The sequence below is a fragment of the Pongo abelii genome, chromosome 10 (genome assembly GCF_028885655.2).
Source record: "Pongo abelii isolate AG06213 chromosome 10, NHGRI_mPonAbe1-v2.0_pri, whole genome shotgun sequence".
Taxonomy (NCBI): Eukaryota; Metazoa; Chordata; class Mammalia; order Primates; family Hominidae; genus Pongo; species Pongo abelii.
The window spans coordinates 45,913,757-45,936,924 of record NC_071995.2 but is presented as its reverse complement, the minus strand read 5'-3'; the positions used below and the strand labels follow the sequence as shown (position 1 = coordinate 45,936,924).

General features: G+C 39.9%; 1 protein-coding gene across 1 annotated transcript; it reads left to right on the top strand.

Moving 5' to 3' along the window:
* Positions 1-20,715: 20,715 nt before the first annotated feature.
* Positions 20,716-22,221, top strand: LOC100434319 (olfactory receptor 10AD1). Its single transcript, XM_009247673.4, is given in 2 exon segments — positions 20,716-21,533; positions 21,536-22,221. Coding segments are annotated over 2 exon segments (948 nt in total). The 5' UTR covers positions 20,716-20,938; the 3' UTR covers positions 21,889-22,221.
* The last annotated feature ends 947 nt before the right edge of the window (positions 22,222-23,168 follow it).

Genomic DNA, 23,168 nt, shown 5'->3' with positions numbered 1-23,168 from the left:
ATGCCTGGCTAATTTAAAAAAAAAAATTTTTAGAGATGGGGCCTTGCTATGTTGCACAGCTATGTTGCACAGGCTGGTCTCCAATTCCTGTCCTCAAGTGATCCTTCCACCTCAGCCTCCCAAAGTGCTGGGATTACAGGCATGAGCCACTGTACCAGCCTTGAAGTTGATTTAACATTAAAAAATGAATTAATGTAAATTACCACAGGAACAGAAAAGGAAGAAAAATCACATAATCATCTTAAGAAATGCAGGAAGGCCATCTATTTTATTGAAAATTCATGTCTGTTTGTAATTTTTTGAAAAAAATCTCAGCAGACCAGGAAAAGAACTTCCTTAAGCTATTAAAGTGACTATAAACCAAAACCGCATAGCAAACATCATATTTAATAGTGAAACATTAAAAGCATTATCTGTAAGATCATGTCTACTTTGTTATTAATAAAGGTGATATTTTGACCTCCATCTGCAGACTCATTGTCTCATTTCTCAGTTGATTCAGAACCATATGGGAGAGTAATATTGTTTACTGTATCCCCCTCGAGGTCCCATACAATTATTTTAAGTGATATTATTGTATGTGTGGAAATAAAATTGCAAACAAAGAAAACAATAGAGTTTTGGTTATAATTAAAATATACTCAGTCATAATAATGTCTGGCAGGTCCTGGAAGGAAAGAATGCTGGTGATACACATATTTTGCATTCTCAAAGTACAGTGCGGGTGAATTAAGGGACACAAGTCTGCATTCCATGACCATGGCAGCACAATGTACAAAGTATGCCATTGTAGACTAGACTGGTGGGAAAATGTCTTATTATAATGTAAGGCTCTGATTCTTGTCATATTTACCTAAGAGGGGCAGGATAGTATTGAATACATTCAACAGCAACAATGTTTCTGTTGTTCTCTTAGCATGCTATAAACACAGGAAATAAAATATAATACATATTTTATGGTTTATTATATAGAATCTGTTTTAGGAACGGGGTTAGTGCACTTACATTGTAAATGAACTCACCAACCTTGTTTAAATCATGTAGAGTCTTCCGTTAGAAAGCTTCAGCCTGTGTGAGGCTTGACTATCTTCTTGTAGTCTGCTTTAAATAAAATGGGCCTCTCATAATTTCAAACCTTACACCACTTAAAACCTGGTTTATCTAATGCATACTTAAATCTCTTACTTTTTCCATTAAATTAAATGCATCATTTCATGATGCAGAAAAACATCATTTTTTCTGGGTGAAAAAACTTTGTAGTAGAAAAATTTAATGTGGTGTTCATGGATCCCCAGGGAATCAATAGATATGTTTCAGAGTGTCCATGCATCTCTGAAATGTTGTAGGAAAAGTTGTGAGCAATAGAGCATTTTTCTTGGTGAGTCCACAATTTATCAGCTTCCCTAAGGCTGCTGGAACCCATGAAGGGTTAAAAATTTCTGATTTGAAGTCATAAAGTTCCCACAAATTTATTTGGTCTGAGAATTATTCTTTTATCTTGCTGAATTGTTTGTTTCCTCAAAAGTGTCTCCAATGGAGAGTGATTGAGAGAGAGTTGAGCAGCCATCCACCACCAGTAGCCTCTAATAGAAATTCAATAAAGTACTGGTGGATCCCAACAGTAATAAGATAATAAAATAGGAAAATATGCACAAATAATTTTTAAAAATAGGTACAAGAGAAAATATCTGCTAATGACTGACAGATTCAAAGAATCTTGTTCATGGAAAAAGACATTTTTGTAACAACAACCAAAAAAAGGTCAATCTAAATGAGATCAAGAATTAAGTCTAGAAAGTCTTCCATTTAGGTACAAACTTGAAATTATACCTAAACTTTGAGGAATGCCTTAAGAGGCAGAGAGTAGCCATAAAAAATGTTCATTTGGTAATTGAATTGTTCGTGGATATGTGATTATTGTGGTATAAAAGAGAGACTCAGTGAGGAGAAGCAGTTTCCCTTTCATCTTTATTAAGGAAGATAAACAACAGAGATTCCTGTCCCTGAATTTGACAATGAGTGGACTGATTGGAGGTACCAAATTCCATAATGGCCAATACTTAATCATTTTGAAATTGAATATATAAAATAAAAGATTTAAATTAGGGCTTATTTGAAAATTGAATGGAGATTTTCTTTGCTACTCAAGGCAGAGAACTAGAGCCAGCACTTAGGATTTACAAGACTTGTCTTCCCTCCTCCCGCTCTGAAAATTCCCGGTCAAATAAGATTAAATCAACAGGCAGTCTACAGGAAGAAGGCAAAACGATCCACCCTCCTGATTCTAGCCCAGAGAGCACACAGTTTGCCCTAAAGTGGTAAATCAATTTCTCTTTGTTAACTAAAAATAAGAGAATGCGTATGTTTTTATTAAATGGGAAAACTAATAAAATTTAGAAATCAGACTAATAAAAGCAAAGAAAGGAACTTTATTCATTCAAAAATACAGATAAGATGACCAGCTTTAGGAATCAATGAGGAATGAGCCCTGGAAGTAGCCCTGCTAAAATACAAGCTCAACCAGGATCTTCCAGAGTTCCTTATTAGTGAGACCAGGGTTACCCAGAACCAGAGAGATAAGGGGAGAATGCACAAGTTGCAGTGTCATTTGTAAGACTTGGCTGCCTATTTGTGCAAAGAGAGAACCAAGTAATTGCATCTGGTTGGATAGGTGTTTTGCATCAGGAATGCTAGAAAAAGATGAAACTACACTGAGACCCTTCACCAGGAGCAAAAAGAGAGAAATCAAAAAACAACAGCCCATAGCAAAAGTCCCTGTAAGATCAGAGCGCTTTGGCCAGGCGTGGTGGCTCATGCCTGTAATCCCAACACTTTGGGAGGCCAAGGTGGGCGGCTCACGAGGTCAGGAGTTCAAGACCAGCCTGGCCAAGATGGTGAAACCCTGTCTCTACTAAAAATTCAAAAAATTAGCTGGAGATGGTGGTGGGCACCTGTAATCCAAGCTTCTGGGGAGGCTGAAACAGAGAATTGCTTCAACCTACGAGGCAGAGGTTGCAGTGAGCTGAGATCGCGCCACTGCACTCCAGCCTGGGTGACGGAACAAGACTCTGTCTCAAAAAATAAAATAAATAATAAAATAAAATAAAATAAAATAAAATAAAATAAATAAAATAAAATAATAAAATAAAATAAAATAACGGGCTGAGAACGGGCTGACTGCCTCCTCAAGTGGGTCCCTGACCCCTGACCCCCGAGCAGCCTAACTGGGAGGCACCCCCCAGCAGGGGCAGACTGACACCTCACACGGCCGGCCAGGTACTCCAACAGACCTGCAGCTGAGGGTCCTGTCTGTTAGAAGGAAAACTAACAGAAAGGACATCCACTCCAAAAACCCATCTGTACATCACCATCATCAAAGACCAAAAATAGATACAACCACAAAGATGGGGAAAAAACAGAGCAGAAAAACTGGAAACTCTAAAAAGCAGAGTACCTCTCCTCCTCCAAAGGAACGCAGTTCCTCACCAGCAATGGAACAAAGCTGGACGGAGAATGACTTTGATGAGCTGAGAGAAGAAGGCTTCAGACAATCAAATTACTCCGAGCTACGGGAGGATATTCAAACCAAAGGCAAAGAAGTTGAAAACTTTGAAAAAAATTTAGAAGAATGTATAACTAGAATAACCAATACAGAGAAGTGCTTAAAGGAGCTGATGGAGCTGAAAACCAAGGCTCGAGAACTACGTGAAGAATGCAGAAGCCTCAGGAGCTGATGCGATCAAATGGAAGAAAGGGTATCAGCCCTGGAAGATGAAATGAATGAAATGAAGCGAGAAGGGAAGTTTAGAGAAAAAAGAATAAAAAGAAATGAGCAAAGCCTCCAAGAAATGTGGGACTATGTGAAAAGACCAAATCTACGTCTGATTGGTGTACCTGAAAGTGACGGGGAGAATGGAAACAAGTTGGAAAACACTCTGCAGGATATTATCCAGGAGAACTTCCCCAATCTAGCAAGGCAGGCCAACATTCAGATTCAGGAAATACAGAGAACGCCACAAAGATACTCCTCGAGAAGAGCAACTCCAAGACACATAATTGTCAGATTCACCAAAGTTGAAATGAAGGAAAAAATGTTAAGGGCAGCCAGAGAGAAAGGTCGGGTTACCATCAAAGGGAAGCCCATCAGACTAACAGCAGATCTCTCGGCAGAAACCCTACAAGCCAGAAGAGAGTGGGGGCCGATATTCAACATTCTTAAAGAAAAGAATTTTCAACCCAGAATTTCATATCCTGCCAAACTAAGCTTCATAAGTGAAGGAGAAATAAAATACTTTACAGACAAGCAAAGGCTGAGAGATTTTGTCACCACCAGGCCTGCCCTAAAAGAGCTCCTGAAGGAAGCGCTAAACATGGAAAGGCACAACCGGTACCAGCCACTGCAAAATCATACCGAAATGTAAAGAACATCGAGACTAGGAAGAGACTGCATCAACGAACGAGCAAAATAACCAGCTAACATCACAATGACAGGATCAGATTCACACATAACAATATTAACTTTAAATGTAAATGGACTAAATGCTCCAATTAAAAGACACAGACTGGCAAATTGGATAAAGACTCAAGACCCATCAGTGTGCTGTATTCAGGAAACCCATCTCACGTGCAGAGACACACATAGGCTCAGAATAAAAGGATGGAGGAAGATCTACCAACCGAATGGAAAACAAAAAAAGGCAGGAGTTGCAATCCTAGTCTCTGATAAAACAGACTTTAAGCCAACAAAGATCAAAAGAGACAAAGAAGGCCATTACATAATGGTAAAGGGATTAATTCAACAAGAAGAGCTAACTATCCTAAATATATATGCACCCAATACAGGAGCACCCAGATTCATAAAGCAAGTCCTGAGTGACCTACAAAGAGACTTAGACTCCCACACATTAATAATGGGAGACTTTAACACCCCACTGTCAACATTAGACAGATCAACGAGACAGAAAGTCAACAAGGATACCCAGGAATTGAACTCAGCTCTGCACCAAGCGGACCTAATAGACATCTACAGAACTCTCCACCCCAAATCAACAGAATATACATTTTTTTCAGCACCACACCACACCTATTCCAAAATTGACCACATACTTGGAAGTAAAGCTCTCCTCAATAAATGTAAAAGAACAGAAATTATAACAAACTATCTCTCAGATCACAGTGCAATCAAGCTAGAACTCAGGATTAAGAATCTCACTCAAAACCGCTCAACTACATGGAAACTGAACAACCTGCTCCTGAATGACTACTGGGTACATAATGAAATGAAGGCAGAAATAAAGATGTTCTTTGAAACCAACGAGAACCAAGACACAACATACCAGAATCTCTGGGATGCATTCAAAGCAGTGTGTAGAGGGAAATTTATAGCACTAAATGCCCACAAGAGAAAGCAGGAAAGATCCAAAACTGACACCCTAACATCACAATTAAAAGAACTAGAACAGCAAGAGCAAACACATTCAAAAGCTAGCAGAAGGCAAGAAATAACTAAAATCAGAGCAGAACTGAAGGAAATAGAGACACAAAAAACCCTTCAAAAAATCAATGAATCCAGGAGCTGGTTTTCTGAAAGGATCAAAAAAATTGATAGACTGCTAGCAAGATTAATAAAGAAAAAAAGAGAGAAGGATCAAATAGATGCAATAAAAAATGATAAAGGGGATATCACCACCGATCCCACAGAAATACAAACTACCATCAGAGAATATTACAAACACCTCTACGCAAATAAACTAGAAAATCTAGAAGAAATGGATAAATTCCTCAACACATACACCCTCCCAAGACTAAACCAGGAAGAAGTTGAATCTCTGAATAGACCAATAACAGGAGCTGAAATTGTGGCAATAATCAATAGCTTACCAACCAAAAAAAGTCCAGGACCAGGTGGGTTCACAGCCGAATTCTACCAGAGGTACAAGGAGGAGCTGGTACCATTCCTTCTGAAATTATTCCAATCAATAGAAAAAGAGGGAATCCTCCCTAACTCATTTTATGAGGCCAGCATCATCCTGATACCAAAGCCTGGCAGAGACACAACAAAAAAAGAGAATTTTAGACCAATATCCTTGATGAACATTGATGCAAAAATCCTCAATAAAATACTGGCAAACAGAATCCAGCAGCACATCAAAAAGCTTATCCACCATGATCAAGTGGGCTTCATCCCTGGGATGCAAGGCTGGTTCAATATATGCAAATCAATAAATGTAATACAGCATATAAACAGAACCAAAGACAAAAACCACATGATTATCTCAATAGATGCAGAAAAGGCCTTTGACAAAATTCAACAACCCTTCATGCTAAAAACTCTCAATAAATTAGGAATTGATGGGACGTATCTCAAAATAATAAGAGCTATTTATGACAAACCCACAGCCAATATCATACTGAATGGGCAAAAACTGGAAGCTTTCCCTTTGAAAACTGGCACAAGACAGGAATGCCCTCTCTCACCACTTCTATTCAACATAGTGTTGGAAGTTCTGGCCAGGGCAATTAGGCAAGAGAAGGAAATCAAGGGTATTCAATTAGGAAAAGAGGAAGTCAAATTGTCCCTGTTTGCAGATGACATGATAGTATATCTAGAAAACCCCATTGTCTCAGCCCAAAAGCTACTTAAGCTGATAAGCAACTTCAGCAAAGTCTCAGGATACAAAATCAATGTGCAAAAATCACAAGCATTCTTATACATCAATAACAGACAGAGAGCCAAATCATGAGTGAACTCCCATTCACAATTGCTTCAAAGAGAATAAAATACCTAGGAATCCAACTTACAAGGGATGTGAAGGACCTCTTCAAGGAGAACTACAAACCACTGCTCAAGGAAATAAAAGAGGATACAAACAAATGGAAGAACATTCCATGCTCATGGGTAGGAAGAATCAATATCATGAAAATGGCCATCCTTCCCAAGGTAATTTACAGATTCAATGCCATCCCCATCAAGTTACCAATGACTTTCTTCACAGAATTGGAAAAAACTACTTTAAAGTTCATATAGAACCAAAAAAGAGCCCGCATCACCAAGTCAATCCTAAGCCAAAAGAACAAAGCTGGAGGCATCACACTACCTGACTTCAAACTATACTACAAGGCTACAGTAACCAAAACAGCATGGTACTGGTACCAAAACAGAGATATAGATCAATGGAACAGAACAGAGCCCTCAGAAATAATGCCACATATCTACAAGTGTCTGATCTTTGACAAACCTGACAAAAACAAGCAATGGGGAAAGGATTCCCTATTTAATAAATGGTGCTGGGAAAACTGGCTAGCCATATGTAGAAAGCTGAAACTGGATCCCTTCCTTACACCTTATACAAAAATCAATTCAAGATGGATTAAAGACTTAAATGTTAGACCTAAAACCATAAAAACCCTAGAAGAAAACCTAGGCATTACCATTCAGGACATAGGCATGGGCAAGGACTTCATGTCTAAAACACCAAAAGCAATGGCAACAAAAGCCAAAATTGACAAATGGGATCTAATTAAACTAAAGAGCTTCTGCACAGCAAAGGAAACTACCATCAGAGTGAACAGGCAACCTACAAAATGGGAGAAAATTTTCGCAACCTACTCATCTGACAAAGGGCTAATATCCAGAATCTACAATGAACTCCAACAAATTTACAAGAAAAAAACAAACAACCCCATCAAAAAGTGGGCGAAGGACATGAACAGACGCTTCTCAAAAGAAGACATTTATGCAGCCAAAAAACACATGAAAAAATGCTCACCATCACTGGCCATCAGAGAAATGCAAATCAAAACCACAATGAGATACCATCTCACACCAGTTAGAATGGCAATCATTAAAAAGTCAGGAAACAACAGGTGCTGGAGAGGATGTGGAGAAATAGGAACACTTTTACACTGTTGGTGGGACTGGAAACTAGTTCAACCCTTGTGGAAGTCAGTGTGGTGATTCCTCAGGGATCTAGAACTAGAAATTCCATTTGACCCAGCCATCCCATTACTGGGTATATACCCAAAGGACTATAAATCATGCTGCTATAAAGACACATGCACACGTATGTTTATTGCAGCATTATTCACAATAGCAAAGACTTGGAACCAACCCAAATGTCCAACAATGATAGACTGGATTAAGAAAATGTGGCACATATACACCATGGAATACTATGCAGCCATAAAAAATGATGAGTTCATGTCCTTTGTAGGGACATGGATGAAATTGGAAATCATCATTCTCAGTAAACTATCGCAAGAACAAAAAACGAAACACCGCATATTCTCACTCATAGGTGGGAATTGAACAATGAGAACACATGGACACAGGAAGGGGAACATCACACTTCGGGGACTGCTGTGGGGTGGGGTGGGGGGAGGGATAGCATTGGGAGATATACCTAATGCTAGATGACGAGTTGGTGGGTGCAGCGCACCAGCATGGCACATGTATACATATGTAACTTACTGCACGTTGCGCACATGTACCATAGAGCCTAAAGTATAATAATAATAATAATAATAATAATAATAAAATAAATAATAAAATAAAGTAAAATAAAATAAAATAATAAAATAAAATAAAATAATAAAATAAAATAAAATAATAATAAAATAAAATTAAAAAAATAAAATAAAATAAAATAAATAAAATAAAAAATCAGAGCCCTTGTCTGCCAGACGTCTCTGACCTAGCACCAGCCCCATCATTAGAAACATAAGGTCAGGCCCTTACTCTATCCTTAAATGGCCAGAAAAAAAAATAGCTCTTTCTCCATCTGATTTTACATATAACCCAGAAAGCCCTGGAATTATGGTATTTTTAAAGATTTTAAAATTTGAGAATTCAGAACTCTGTGATTTTCACTAAGACATATCTGCTAGGAATAAAATCGGGAAACAACAAACAATAAACTTTTGCCATGTATTTCCTAATGAAGTTGTGGAGACAAAAGCATGTGGACCCATGTTTGGGGAGGCATTTGCAGGACAGATGTAAATGACTTTTAATGAAGGGCAACTAAGCCTTAGTGTGAGTTCCTGGAGGCCTCTGCTTGACAAGTCTGTTGCAATGTAGCAACTCATTCCAATGTCGCACAAACTCACTTCAGAAGTGCTTCTACAGGCCTGTCCATTTCCCTTCTTTTCTATTTTAAGTTCATTCCCCATTTCCCTTTTCTTCACCAAGATGGACAGTGAGTTTGCCTTTAATGGTGCCATGCCTTGCAACAGATTTGTTAAGTTAAATTGTAGAAGTGTTCTAAATTCTCTCATTGCTTCCCTCCCAGTTTTTTCTGCCTTCACTTTGCTCCATTCACCTCTTTGCTACCATATCCACTTCAATTTCTCCATATCCCTCTGAAAGTGAGGATCTCTGAAGTACCTGCAGCCCCTGAAGATGCCTAGCCAAGGCCAAGTATTATGAATGTATCCAGACTTGGCATGCCAGACCCCTGTGATGAGACATTCCTGTGATCTACAAAATAAGTGTAAGGCACAAACTGTCCTGGAAGGTCCTTCTTATTGGTCTGCATTAAAGGGAGATGTTATGGGGGAGAGACAACTATCTGAGCCGATGGTGCAGGGATAAAAGAATTTACCAAGAGAATTGTAGGTACAGAAAGGCAGATTTACTAGAGAAAGTAGGAAAATATTTTGCCAGAGAGGCAACTGGCAGTATCAGCATGAGAGAAGCTGACTGCAAAGAAACAGGCTTGCTGGAGAGTTTATATTATAGAATAGAGTTTATGCTGTATGCTGAAAAGAGCTTTGTGCAGGACTGATAATGCCAAGGTTGCAGTGAACTAACTTCAGGGTATCTGGTGATAGTTGGGTCCAGGAAGATTGCGAGTTATTTGTGCGGGAGGGCTATATGTCCTGGACCATGAAGAAAGGCAGACTTACAGCTTATCTGCTTTCTTTTTTTGCTTTCCCTTGGTCCTGCCAGCCTGACTCCTTTTCCTTAATTAGGACTCCACAGAAGACATAATAAATAATGAAAATACCAAAAATAACCTCATCCTAATTTTATAGTGGAGGTTTTAATTCCGTATTGTGCCTCCCTCCATATCATAAGATATGATCGCCTTCCATGATCCCTACCCCTTCTCCAGCTGAGCCCTAAAGTGAATCTACCATTCCACTAGAAAAGCTATAACAAAAACGACTAGACTTGCTGCTCCTCCCCCTTCTCACAGTCACCATCAATATGGAGATTTAAACAAAGAGTAAAACAACCACAAATCTAAGGGAAAGACAGAGAAAATGATATGCAAATCTATCCATGATAATGCTCCTCTGTGTGTATGTTCAAAAGAACTTAGTAATCAAGAAGAACCACGATACATCAGTGGACTGGATAATAACCTCAGCTGTTCCATGGCATTGATTAATCTGAGCTATTTTGCTATTTCAAATGCCTGAAAAAAACTGGACTAACTCTAAATAGCTTAGAGAAGAAAGGGAAAGAATGAGAGATATGAGAGAGAAAGACACACACACACACACACACACACACACAGAGAGAGAGAGAGAAAGGGAAGGAGAGAGAGAGAGAATTCCTATCAGAGAGAATTAGTACTATCTTCTATAGCAATAAGGCACAGAAGAGAAAAATTTGAAACACACTGAGAGTCCTGGACTATGAAATAGATGTTTTTTAAGAGGTGAATAGTTATGTATTTATGAGATTCAAAACCTCAAAACAGTTCAATAGCAAGAAAACAACTGAATTTAAAAATAGGCAAAAGGACTTGAATAGACATTTCTTAAAAGAAGACAAAAAATGGCCAACAGGTATATGAAAAAAATGCTCAACATCACGAATCATCAGGGAAATGCAAATTAAAACCACAACGAGATATTGCCTCACACCTATTAGCAAAAAGACAAAAGATAAGTGTTGTGAGATTGTGGAGAAAAGGGAATACATGCACACTGTTGGTGGGAATGTAAATTGGTATTGTCATTTGTTAAATATTATAGAGGTTCCTCAAAAAATTAAAATTAGAACTACCATATGATATATCCAAAGATACGAAATCAGTATGTCAAAGAGACCTCTGCACTGTCACAATCATTGCAGCATTATTCACAGTAGCCAAGATAATCAACTTAAGTGTCCATCAATGGGCAAATGGGTAAAGAAAATGTGGTATATATATATACAATGGAACACTATTTGGCCTTAGAAAAAAACCAGGAAATTCTGTTATTTGCAACAACATGGATGAACCTGGAGGATGTGATGTTAAATGAAATAAACCAGACACAGAAAGACAAATACCACATGATCTCACTTATATGTGGAATGTTAAAAAGTCAACCTCAGAAACAGAGAGTAGAACTGTGGTTACCTGGGGCTGGTGGGGAGTGAGGACTGGGGAGATGCTGGTCAAAAGATACAAACTTTTAGTTAGATGGGAGGAATAGTTTCAAGAGCTCTATTGTACAACATGGTGACTAGTTAATAATAAGGTATTAATATATTCTTGAAAATTGCTAAGAAAGTAGATTTTAAGTGTTCTCACCACAAAAATGATAAATATGTGAAGTAATGGATATGTTAATTAGCTTTATTTAGTCATTTCACAATGTATACATATATTAAAACATCATATTTTACACCATAAATATATACAATTATTTTGCCAACTAAAAAAAGAATTCACAGTCTTACTTTGAGTCAGACTGGGGGTACAAGGTAAAATGGCTTTGTTATCTCAAGCTAAATGATTTGTAAAATATTTTTTTCCTTTGCAGACTTAATCCTTTTTTCCTCAGATATAATAGTTTAAAAATGATTTGTAAAGCTGATGTATAAACACATTAAAAAAACACACACTTGAAAGTGCATCATTTTACAGAGAAGCAGTGAGGCATGGCACAGGGTAAAGTAGAGGGACTTCGGAGTCTGGCATACCTGAAATTCAGCCTTGGCATTGCCATTTACTCAATGGGAGTCAGCTAGCTGAGTCTCAAGTTTTTCTCCTATAAAATGAGGATTAACTAAAATAATACATGATTAGTGGCTTACACAGATAGACAACAAACATTAGCTCTGATCTCTGTTTCTTGTCTGTCTCCCTGTGGTTTCATTTCACCTATGGAAGGAAGATCGTACAGACTTGGCCAGGCTTCCACTTGTAAGCCCAACTGCTTCTGCAGAAACCCAGAGAGAGGAGAGGGTCTCACCTGCCCTTTCTAATCCATCCTCATGTTTCTGGCTTCTCAATGCCAGGAAATTATTTACATCTAACTCAGCCTTCACCTTTTCTCCTAACCTGGTTCCCAGAAACATTGTAAACAAATGTGTAACTCATGCTGTGTATCACAGTCTCTAAGAGAGGACCATCTTTGAGTTATTTCTCTGACTCCCTTTCCCCCGGGAACAAGAAAGAAAAATCCCAGATAAATAGAAAATACTGACATGCACAAACATAAAGAAGAATGTTCAAAAAAAAAAAAAAGAAAGAAAATAAATGAGAGAAGTAATCAGAGAGACAGACACAGGAGGAAGGGTCTCTTCTCTCTGAAAAGGAAAGAAAAATGTTAAAGCCAAAGAAAGAACCAGAGGGATTGAAATATAGGGAGACTGGAAAAGAGTGTGAAAATATAATAGGTTTATACAGAGAAACACATCTAAAGACACAGTCACCATGAACACCAAACTAGAGACAGGAAAAAGAAAAAGAGGGCACTAAAAGCCAAACATGGAAAAGTGACTGAGAAGCTGATCAGGCCTGCTGGGCATGCGCCTGGTAACGTGGACTCAAAACCAAGGAACCAGGTGCCTCCCAAGTTCTAGGAACAAGAGGCTGACCCTCTGGTTTGTCTCCTCATCCCCAGCCATTAGAAACAGGCCTCTGCAAACCATGCTCAGTGACATCCAAGGCATCTTCCCTTAGCCAGAGCCAACAGGGCAGGTGGGCAGACTGATGTCCTGATGGAAACACGGAGGGGAGCTGCCGAGGAAGAAGTGACTACTCGGAGAAAGTTGGGATCACAGCGAGCTTAGAGAAGGAGAAACACAGCAGAGGGGGGTTAACGGAGTCAAGATTTGTGACAGCTCCCCAGTGCCTGCTGTGTGGAGAGTCCTGTTGTGATCTGAACATGGGCTGTTCCTGAGGGAGCCATGAGTGTTAATCTCCAGGGATGTACAGAGGCAGGGGCGGCTGTCACAGCAGAAGTAAGTGAATTCACTGACCTTCTCCATGGGCTTTGGCAGACGCTGGTGAGGACATTGGCTGTGCTAACCTCAGGCTGAGAGGGATCCAAAGGTGCAGAGTAAGGTGCAGTTTTGCTGCAAACCAGCTGCTCATTTACGAGCTCCTCCTTCCTCCACCCTCCTTCCCCATTCCTCTCACTTGAGTGCACACACACACACACACACACACACACACACGGGGAGGGGTGGGGAGAGAGAGGGGGGAGAGGGGGAGAGAGAGGGGGGAGAGAGAAGCATGCTTGAGCTTCTAACTGGTTACTGTAATAAGACCAACTGTCTATTCTTGAAGCCTGACCATTCCAACCCTGGGGATAGTTTTGAACCAGTCCTTTCCAAGGTTCCCTTATGAGGCCCTGTCCATGGCATGTGGCCCAGGAAGGTCTAGAGCAGTTCCAGGTTTCCCCGGGAAATTTCTATTATCATTACCAGATGACTGGATAGATAAGGAAGCCTAGCATATATCATGATCCTTGTGCCCTCAGCTTCAAATCTGGGAACACTTTAACTTTTGTCCACCCATTTTCTAATTTTATTTTGAATTAATTTTCTAGCTAGAGTATGTGCTGACTTAGTTGCCAGTTCTTGTGCCCCCAATTAAATATTTGTTATATCAGTATACTATGCTCAACACAACAACAAATATTGACTGAGCCCCACTCAGTGCCAGGGATCTTGTTAAGTACTGCTGATAAAGTGGTAAACAGACAGACAAAAGATCTGTCCAATGGAGCATATATTTGATAAGTTGCTGCCCTCCTAACCCCCATCCTCTCTACCTCTTCATTATCACAATTTTCTTCTTCAGATCTGTATAGCCTTCTTCCCCCTGACCTACTCACTGTTTTTCCAAAGTTCGGCCCAGTACTAAATTATCTACCATTTAAATTCTGCATAACCCAGAGAAGTTCAGTTATTCTCTCCCTCCCTCAATTCTCTGCAGTCCTTCCTTTCTTCTCTTGAAATACTTGGGGCCACGTGTGGTGGTATATACCTATAACCCCAGCACTCTGGGAGGCCGAGGTGGGAGGATTACTTGATCTCAGGAGTTTGAGACCAGCTTGGGCAAGACAGCACAATCTTGTCTCTACTGAAAAAAAAAAAAAAAAAAAAAAAGCTGGATGTGGTGGCAGGTGCCTGCAGTCCTAGCTACTTGGGAGGCCGAGGCAGGAGGATTACTTGAGCCTGGGAGTTTGAAGCTGCAATGAGCTATGATCATGCCACTGCACTCCAGCCTGGGCAACAGAGTGAGACCCTGTCTCAGGAAAAAGAAAAAACACAAATAAATAAATACTTTGACTGCTTTAAAACTGAATTTATAAATTCATGAGGCTTGTATCCTGATTCATTCTACATGTTGGTAAGATGGCTTTTTCTTCCCATTCTACAATACAAGAATACCTTCTCCACCATTCCCAATTTGGATCTGACCAAATCTAATCTAATTGGGACATTTTGGTAGCATAATTCAGTTTGTACATAATAAGACACAAAAGCTAGGCATCAGGAAATTGACCTTTGCAGTACAAGATGTCTGATGATCCTTCATATATCCACTCAAAAGTGCCTGAGAAAAGCAAACTCTTCAAGCACTTTAAAAGCATCTATTTCTATACCACTAATTGGTATGCTAAGTAGCAAGCTTATTGGACTGCTCACTTCCATAAAATCTGTGGTCCAGAGCATTTTATTGACAAAATTCCAACTCAAATATGATGGGCAATTCAAATTGTTCCAAATGATATTCTCTTCCTAGAGAGTACTGCATGAAGAAAATTAGTATGTTTTTAATCTGACACTGTAATGTTGAAATATCACTCTTACAGTTTATTTATTTAGTGTGTTTTGGGTGAAAAAATAATTATATCAAAAAAGAGTTGTGCTAAAAGTGAAATAACTCTTGGAGCTATCAGAGTGAAGAATCATTAGCTTTATGGATATTCCGTGAAGTATGTCTACACATATTTCCATTTATTTAGATTTTCTCTAATGACATTCAAAGAATTGGCCTTTTCTGGCTGGGTGTGGTGGTTCATGCCTATAATTCCACACTTTGGGAGGCTGAGGTGAGAGGATGACTTGAGGTCAGGAGTTCCAGACCAGCCTGGCCAACATGGTGAAACCCTGTCTCTACTAAAAATACAAAAAAAAAAAAAAAAATAGCTGGGCATGTTTGCGCATGCCTGTAATTCCAGCTACTTGGGAGGCTGAGGCAGGAGGATCACTTGAACCTGGGAGGCGGAGGTTGCAGTGAGCCAGGATCGCACCACTGCACTCCAGCCTGGGCAACACAGCAAGACTCCATCTCAAAAAAAAAAAAAAAAAAAAGAATTGCCCTTGACATTGGAATTATTCTTAGGTACTTTGTAGTTTGCACAGTATTATCTCTTTATTTATTTTTGTTTCAACTGTTATTTTAGATTTATGGTGTACAGGTGCAGGTTTGTTACTTGGGTATATTGCATGGTACTGAGGTTTGGGGTAGGATTGATCCTGTCACCTAGGTACTGAGCATAGTACCCAGTGGTTTTTCAACACCTGCCCCCCTCCCTCCCTCCCCCATCTAGTAGTCCCCAGTTTCTATTGTTGCCATCTTTATGTACATAAATACGCAATGTTTAGCTCCCACTTATAAGTAAGAACATGCAGTATTTGGTTTTCTGTTCCTGCATTAATTAACTTAGGATAATGGACTCCAGCTGTGTCATGTTGCTGCAAAGGAGCCACTCTGTTCTCTATCTGCATAGTATTCCATGGTGTATATATACCACATTTTCTTTATCCAGTCCACCGTTGATGGGCACATAGGTTGATTCTGTGTCTTTGCTATTGTGAATAGTGCTGCAGTGAACACATGAGTGCATGTGTCTTTTTAGTAGAATGATTTATTTTCTTTTGGATATATACCCAGTAATGGGATCGCTTGGTCGAATGGTAGTTCTGTTTTAAGTTCTTTAAAAAATCTCCAAACTGCTTTCCACAGTGGCTGAACTAATTTACATTCCCACCAACAGTTGTTGAGGTATCTCCACAACCTCAGCAGCATCTGTTATTTTATGACTTTTTAATAATAGCCATAGTGACTGGTGTGAGATGGTATCTCATTATCGTTTTGATTTGCATTTTCTGATGATTAGTGATGTGGAACATTTTAAAATATTTGTTGGCTGCTTGTATGTGTTCTTTTAGGAAGTGTCTAGGCTGGGCGTGGTGGCTCACGCCTGTAATCCCAGCACTTTGGGAGGCCGAGGTGGGCAGATCACGAGGTCAGGAGATCAAGGCCATCCTGGCTAACACGGTGAAACCCCGTCTCTACTAAAAATACAAAAAAATTAGCCCAGCGTGGTGGCGGGCACCTATAGTCCCAGCTACTTGGGAGGCTGAGGCAGGAGAATGGTGTGAACTGGGAGGCGGAGTTTGCAGTGAGCCGAGATCATGCACTCCAGTCTGGGTGACAGAGTGAGACTCTGTCTCAAAAAAAAAAAAAAAGAAATGTCTATTCATGTAGTTTGCCCACTTTTTAATGAGGTTTTTTTGTTTTTTTTTAATTGGATTGCTTAAGTTCCTTTTAGATTCTGGATATTAGACCTTTGTTGGATGCATAGTTTTTGAATATTTTCTCCCATTGTGGAGGTTGTCTGTTTACTCTGTTGATAGTTTCTTTTGCTATGCAGAAGCTCTTTAGTTTAATCAGGTCCCACTGGTTAATTTTTGTTTTTGTTGCAATTGCTTTTGAGGAATTAGTCATAAATTCCTTCCCAAGGTCAATGTCTAGGATGGTGTTTCCTAGATTTTCTTCTAGGGTTCTTATAGTTTGAAGTCTTATATTTAAATCTTTAATCTATCTTGAGTTACTTTTTGTGTACAGTAAAAGGTAGGGGTCCAGTTTTATTCTTCTGCATATGGCTAGCCAGTTATCCCAGCTTTATATATTGAATAGGTAGTCCTTTCCCCATTGCTTATTTTTGTCAACTTTGTCAAAGATCGGATGGCTGTAGGTGTGCAACTCTATTTCTGGGTTCTCTTATTTTGTTCCATTGGTCTATGTGTCTGTTTTTGTACCAGTACCATGCTGTTTTGATTACTGAAGCCTTGTAGTATAGTTGGAAGTTGGGTAGTATGATGCCTTTGGCTTTGTTCTTTTTGCTTAGGATTGCTTTGGCTACTTGGGCTTTTTTGTTATTGTTGCTCCATATGAATTTTACAATAGTTTTTTTCTACTTCTACAAAAAATGACACTGGTAGTTTGATAGGAATAGCATTGAATCTATAGACTGCTTTGGCCAGTATGGCCACTTTAATGATATTGATTCTTCCAATCCATGAGGATGGAATGTTTTTCCATTTGTTTGTGTCATCCACGATTTCTTTCAGCGGTGTTTTGTACTTCTTCCTGTAGAGATGTTTCACCTCCTTGGTTAGGTGCATTCCTAGGTATTTTTTTTTTGCAGCTATTGTAAATGGGATTGCATTCTTGATTTGGCTTTCAGATAGAATGTTATGGTGTGGAGAGGTGTTACTGAGTTTTGTGCATTGATTTTGTATCCTGAAACTTTGCTGAAGTTGCTTATCAGTCTAGGAGCCTTTCGGTGAGTCTTTAGGGTTTTCTAGGTGTAGAATCATATCATTTGTGAAGACTGATAGTTTGACTTCTTCTTTTTTAATTTGGATACCTTTTATTTCTTTCTCTTGTCTGATCGCTCTGGCTAGCACTTCCAGTTCTGTTGAATAAGAGTGGTGAGAGGGGCATCCTTGTCTTGTTCCAGTTCTCATGGAGAATGCTTCCAGCTTTTGCCCAATCAGTATGATGTTGGCTGTTGGTTTGTCATAGATGGCTCTTATTATTTTGAGATATGTTCCTTTGATGCCTAGTTTACTGAGAGATTTTATAATGAAGAGATATTGGATTTTATCAAGTTTTTCTGCATCTATTGAGATGATCATATGGTTTTCATTTTTTATATACTTTGCATAGTATTTAAAGTGGTATCTTAAAATTACATTTTCTAATTTGTTTGCTGGTAACAGAACTGCAATTAGATTTTTGCATATTGATTTTGTATCCAGTAACCTTGTTAAATTCTATTAATTTTAATAAATTATTTGTGCATCCTTTTAGTTTTTATGAAGACAATCATCTGTAAATACAGTTTTGTTTTTCATTTCTAATTCTTATACCATTTTTTCTTTTCCTGCTTTACCATACCACCCTTAATATAATCTTAAATAAAATCTTAAATCTTAAATAATGGTTACCTAAGCTTGTTTATGATCTTACAGTCAGGTGCTCTGCCCGCCTAGGCTTCCCAAAGTGCTGGGATTACAGGCATGAGCCACCGCGCCTGGCCTTCAAAGTTTTTAACTCAAAATAATCAATATTTGGGAGGCCAAGGCAGGTGCATCATGAGGTCGGGAGTTCGAGACAAACCTGGCCAAAAGGGTGAAACCCCATCTCTACTAAAGATTCAAAAAATTAGCCGGGTGTGGTGGTGCGCGCCTGTAATCTCAGCTACTCAGCAGGCTGAGGCAGGAGAATCGCTTGAACCCGGGAGGCGGAGGTTGCTTTGAGCCGAGATTGTGCCATTGCACTCCAGCCTGGGCGATGGGGTGAGACTGCGTCTCAAAATAATAATAATAATATACCAGTCTGGCATATTTGGGGGTGGCACATCTTTCACTTCTTCGAGGGGCATGTAAGTTTTCACACCTCTACTATTAAGTGTATACACATGAAACTTATCAATGTCATTTAAGTAGACATTCATCTCTAATAGTATAGATGTCAAAAAACAAAGTCATCAGACACACCTTCTCTTCCAGAGTGGCCTGCCAGGTCAGATGATCCTACCTGGACCAGCTTCTCTTCAAACACTATGAGATGTTTTCTGTTACTTGTTACTTGATTCAGTGACAAACATCATTATCAGCCAAGCAACAGAATAAGGTATGATGTGATTTCCATGAAATTGTCCCATTTATTTAGACAAATCCTTCACTGAGTAACCTCTAATGGTAGCTAGCAAGGCACTAAATGCTGGGTATCACAGAATTCTTTCTGGCACAATAAACCACAGGTAAGCATTTATCCTCCAGTAGGACCAAGTAATTCCTCAGGTCAAACCTCAGTTTATTCTTAGACAAATCCCAGGCTTCTCTGGAGTGTAGCTCACTGACTTGTTTTGCCCAGACTATGACCTAAGCCCCAACATGTCCATTGAGCACAGGCTTCCAAGAAACATCTTAAATGGTGCTCTCTGCCCTTCCCTTCCTTTTCTGGGCCCCCAAGAGAAGTCCTAGGCACAAGAAAAGTATCCCAAAGTAAAGATGATGGGAATAGCCTACTGCCCAGACGCTACCTTGACCTAACATCAAATCATACCTAGAGGGAATCTAGAGCTGCAAGGAGTGGCAGTGGAAGGGTAGGTAGCTCTAAATCCAGAAAGAGAATATGTGAGATTGAGAGACATGGAGAAGACAGGGGAGTTTGACCAGAGTCAGATAAATGGCAGGCAACCATCACCACAAATGGGAAAAGGAGAGGGAGAAGAATGAGGATTGGAAGTAGACTGAAAAACGAAAAAAGACTAACAGAGGGTAGAGTGAGAGTGTGTAGAAAAGAGAGTAGGAGAGGAGAAAATAAAGATAAATGGTTGGCAGAACTGAAAGTTAAGCAGGAATATACTTATCATCTATAAGCATCTGAAGGTGAGGATGGGTGCAGTGTCTCACACCTGTAGAGCATAAGAATTGTGACTGCTCATTCTTTGAAAATGGAAAAAGAACAAGATTTATTGCCACAGACAAAAAGACAGTTGAAAGTTCTCTGAAGGTCCATTCTAGAAAGGTTAGATATATGCCCTGCTCATAGCTTCCCTTTTCACACAGGGATGGTTGGATCCTTTCCACCCAATTGTGTATAACCGTAAATTCCAGCCCCAGGAGGAAAACCGTCTCCTGTTAGGAAGGCATGCATGAACCCCCACCCAGCCCTCAGTTCCAGCATTCACAGCATGGGTGGCTGCGGCAGCAGCAGCAACTGCTGGGCGAGTGAGTCTGGGAAGAGGTGGGTGACTGGGAAGAGCTTGACATGACTGTCTCCAAAAAGGTGCAAATCACTGTTAGCTGAGGGACAATCCTGAGGATTAGAATGTTTTTATTTTCCCTGAAACTTCAACCCATTCATCATTTTAAATTAGGTACACAGAGGTTGAGCATTTTTGCTTCTAGAAAAATACACCTTCAAATATCTCAAGTGCTTCCTAAATACAATCTTCTATAACCTGATAGCCACCAACCCTTTCCCTCACACACTCCATTAACTTTTTCTCAGTTGGCAATGGGTCCCAGACCCAATTATCTTATTTTTTCACCTCTGAATACATCCTGGTTAGTGGCTAATCCTTCAATATTGAGGGCTCTGGAGCAGATGCAATACTTCACTTGATGCCGATCAAACCAGAGTAAAGAACATTACAACCAGCACTTTCTTCATGTGTTGATATTATGATTCTATGCATGCAGCCTGTCGTGACCCTGGCATTTTCACCACCCCATAACACAGCCAAATTACTAGTTTACTAAGTTCCAAAAGGTTGACCACCATTCATCCATCCTGTTTTATAATTGGGCTTCTGGGACTAAGTGGGTACCTTCTGTTACCCCACAGCTATACGCTTGTGCTTTTCCCATCTTCCCTCCTCAAGCAGGCCCCAGATGCAAAGGAATGGCAGCATAGTGATGGAATTTATTCTCGTGGGCTTTCAGCAGAGCTCCACTTCCACACGAGCATTGCTCTTTGCCCTCTTCTTGGCCCTCTACAGCCTCACCATGGCCATGAATGGCCTCATCATCTTTATCACCTGGACAGACCCCAAGTTCAACAGACCCATGTACTTCTTCCTTGGCCATCTGTCTCTCCTGGATGTCTGCTTCATCACCACTGCCATCCCACAGATGTTGATCCACCTCGTGGTCAGGAACCACACTGTCTCCTTTGTATCTTGCATAACCCAGATGTACTTTGTCTTCTGTGTTGGTGTGGCCAAGTGCATCCTCTTGGCTTTCATGGCCTATGACCATTATGTTGCTATCTGTTACCCACTTAACTATGTCCAGATCATAAGCCAGAAGGTCTGTGTCAGGCTTGTGGGAACTGCCTGGTTCTTTGGGCTGATCAATGGTATCTTTTTTGAATATATTTCATTCTGAGAGCCCTTCTGCAGAGACAACCACACAGAAAACTTCTTCTGTGAGGCCCCCATAGTGATTGGCCTCTCTTGTGGGGACCCTCAGTTTAGTCTGAGGGCAATCTTGCTGATGCCATCATGGTAATGCTCAGCCCCATGGTGCTCACTGTCACTTCCTATGTGCACATCCTGGCCACCATCCTCAGCATAGCCTCCTCCTCAGGTCGGGGTAAGACTTTCCCTACTTGTGCCTCTCACGTGACTGTGGTCATCCTTCTCTACACTTCAGCTATGTTCTCTTACATGAACCCCCGCAGCACACATGGGCCTGACAAAGACAAACCTTTCTCCCTCCCGTACACCATCATTACCCCCATGTGCAACCCCATCATTTATAGTTTCTGCAACAAAGAAATTAAGGAAGCCATGGTGAGGGCACTTGGAAGAACCAGGCTGGCCAAGCCACAGTCTATCTAGCAGGAAGGCCCTGAAAGGAAAGCTCCTTCAGCTGGGGAATGGGAGAGTTACCCCCTCTCCAGCCCTGGCAGATGAGTAACTCTCCTATGCTGAAAGGCTCCAGGAAAGAGCGTTCATGACTTCCTTGGCACTAGAATCAGACCTGAAAGTTCCTCCTGATGTCCAATGTCCTGATGTTATCTCTGACTTCACTTCCACATTGTTTTTTCTTGGACCTTCCTCGGGAGAATTTCGGATTTTCCTTAGTTTCTTTTCCTCTTAAGTTCTCACAACTGGATTCAATATATAAGTGCACTTAACTCCATTTTATTTGTATATACCTTTACATGCTAGTCCCCCAACCTGAGTTTCGTACATACATTTAGAAATAAACTCTTTTATTTTTCAGCTTTTCATTTTACTGTTTTTCTTTCTCAAATTCCACTCTCACTTCCTGGGTCTACCCTCGTCTACCCAATTCCTATGAAAAGTAGGTAAAGCTACAAAGAGACTTAGACTCCCACACATTAATAATTGGAGACTTTAACACCCCACTGTCAACATTAGACAGATCAACGAGACAGAAAGTCAACAAGGATACCCAGGAATTGAACTCAGCTCTGCACCAAGCGGACCTAATAGACATCTACAGAACTCTCCACCCCAAATCAACAGAATATACATTTTTTTCAGCACCACACCACACCTATTCCAAAATTGACCACATACTTGGAAGTAAAGCTCTCCTCAGTAAATGTAAAAGAACAGAAATTGTAACAAACTGTCTCTCTGATCACAGTGCAATCAAGCTAGAACTCAGGATTAAGAATCTCACTCAAAACCGCTCAACTACGTGGAAACTGAACAACCTGCTCCTGAATGACTACTGGGTACATAACGAAATGAAGGCAGAAATAAAGATGTTCTTTGAAACCAACGAGAACCAAGACACAACATACCAGAATCTCTGGGATGCATTCAAAGCAGTGTGTAGAGGGAAATTTATAGCACTAAATGCCCACAAGAGAAAGCAGGAAAGATCCAAAATTGACACCCTAACATCACAATTAAAAGAACTAGAAAAGCAAGAGCAAACACATTCAAAAGCTAGCAGAAGGCAAGAAATAACTAAAATCAGAGCAGAACTGAAGGAAATAGAGACACAAAAAACCCTTCAAAAAATCAATGAATCCAGGAGCTGGTTTTTTGAAAAGATCAACAAAATTGATAGACCGCTAGCAAGATTAACAAAGAAAAAAAGAGAGAAGAATCAAATAGATGCAATAAAAAATGATAAAGGG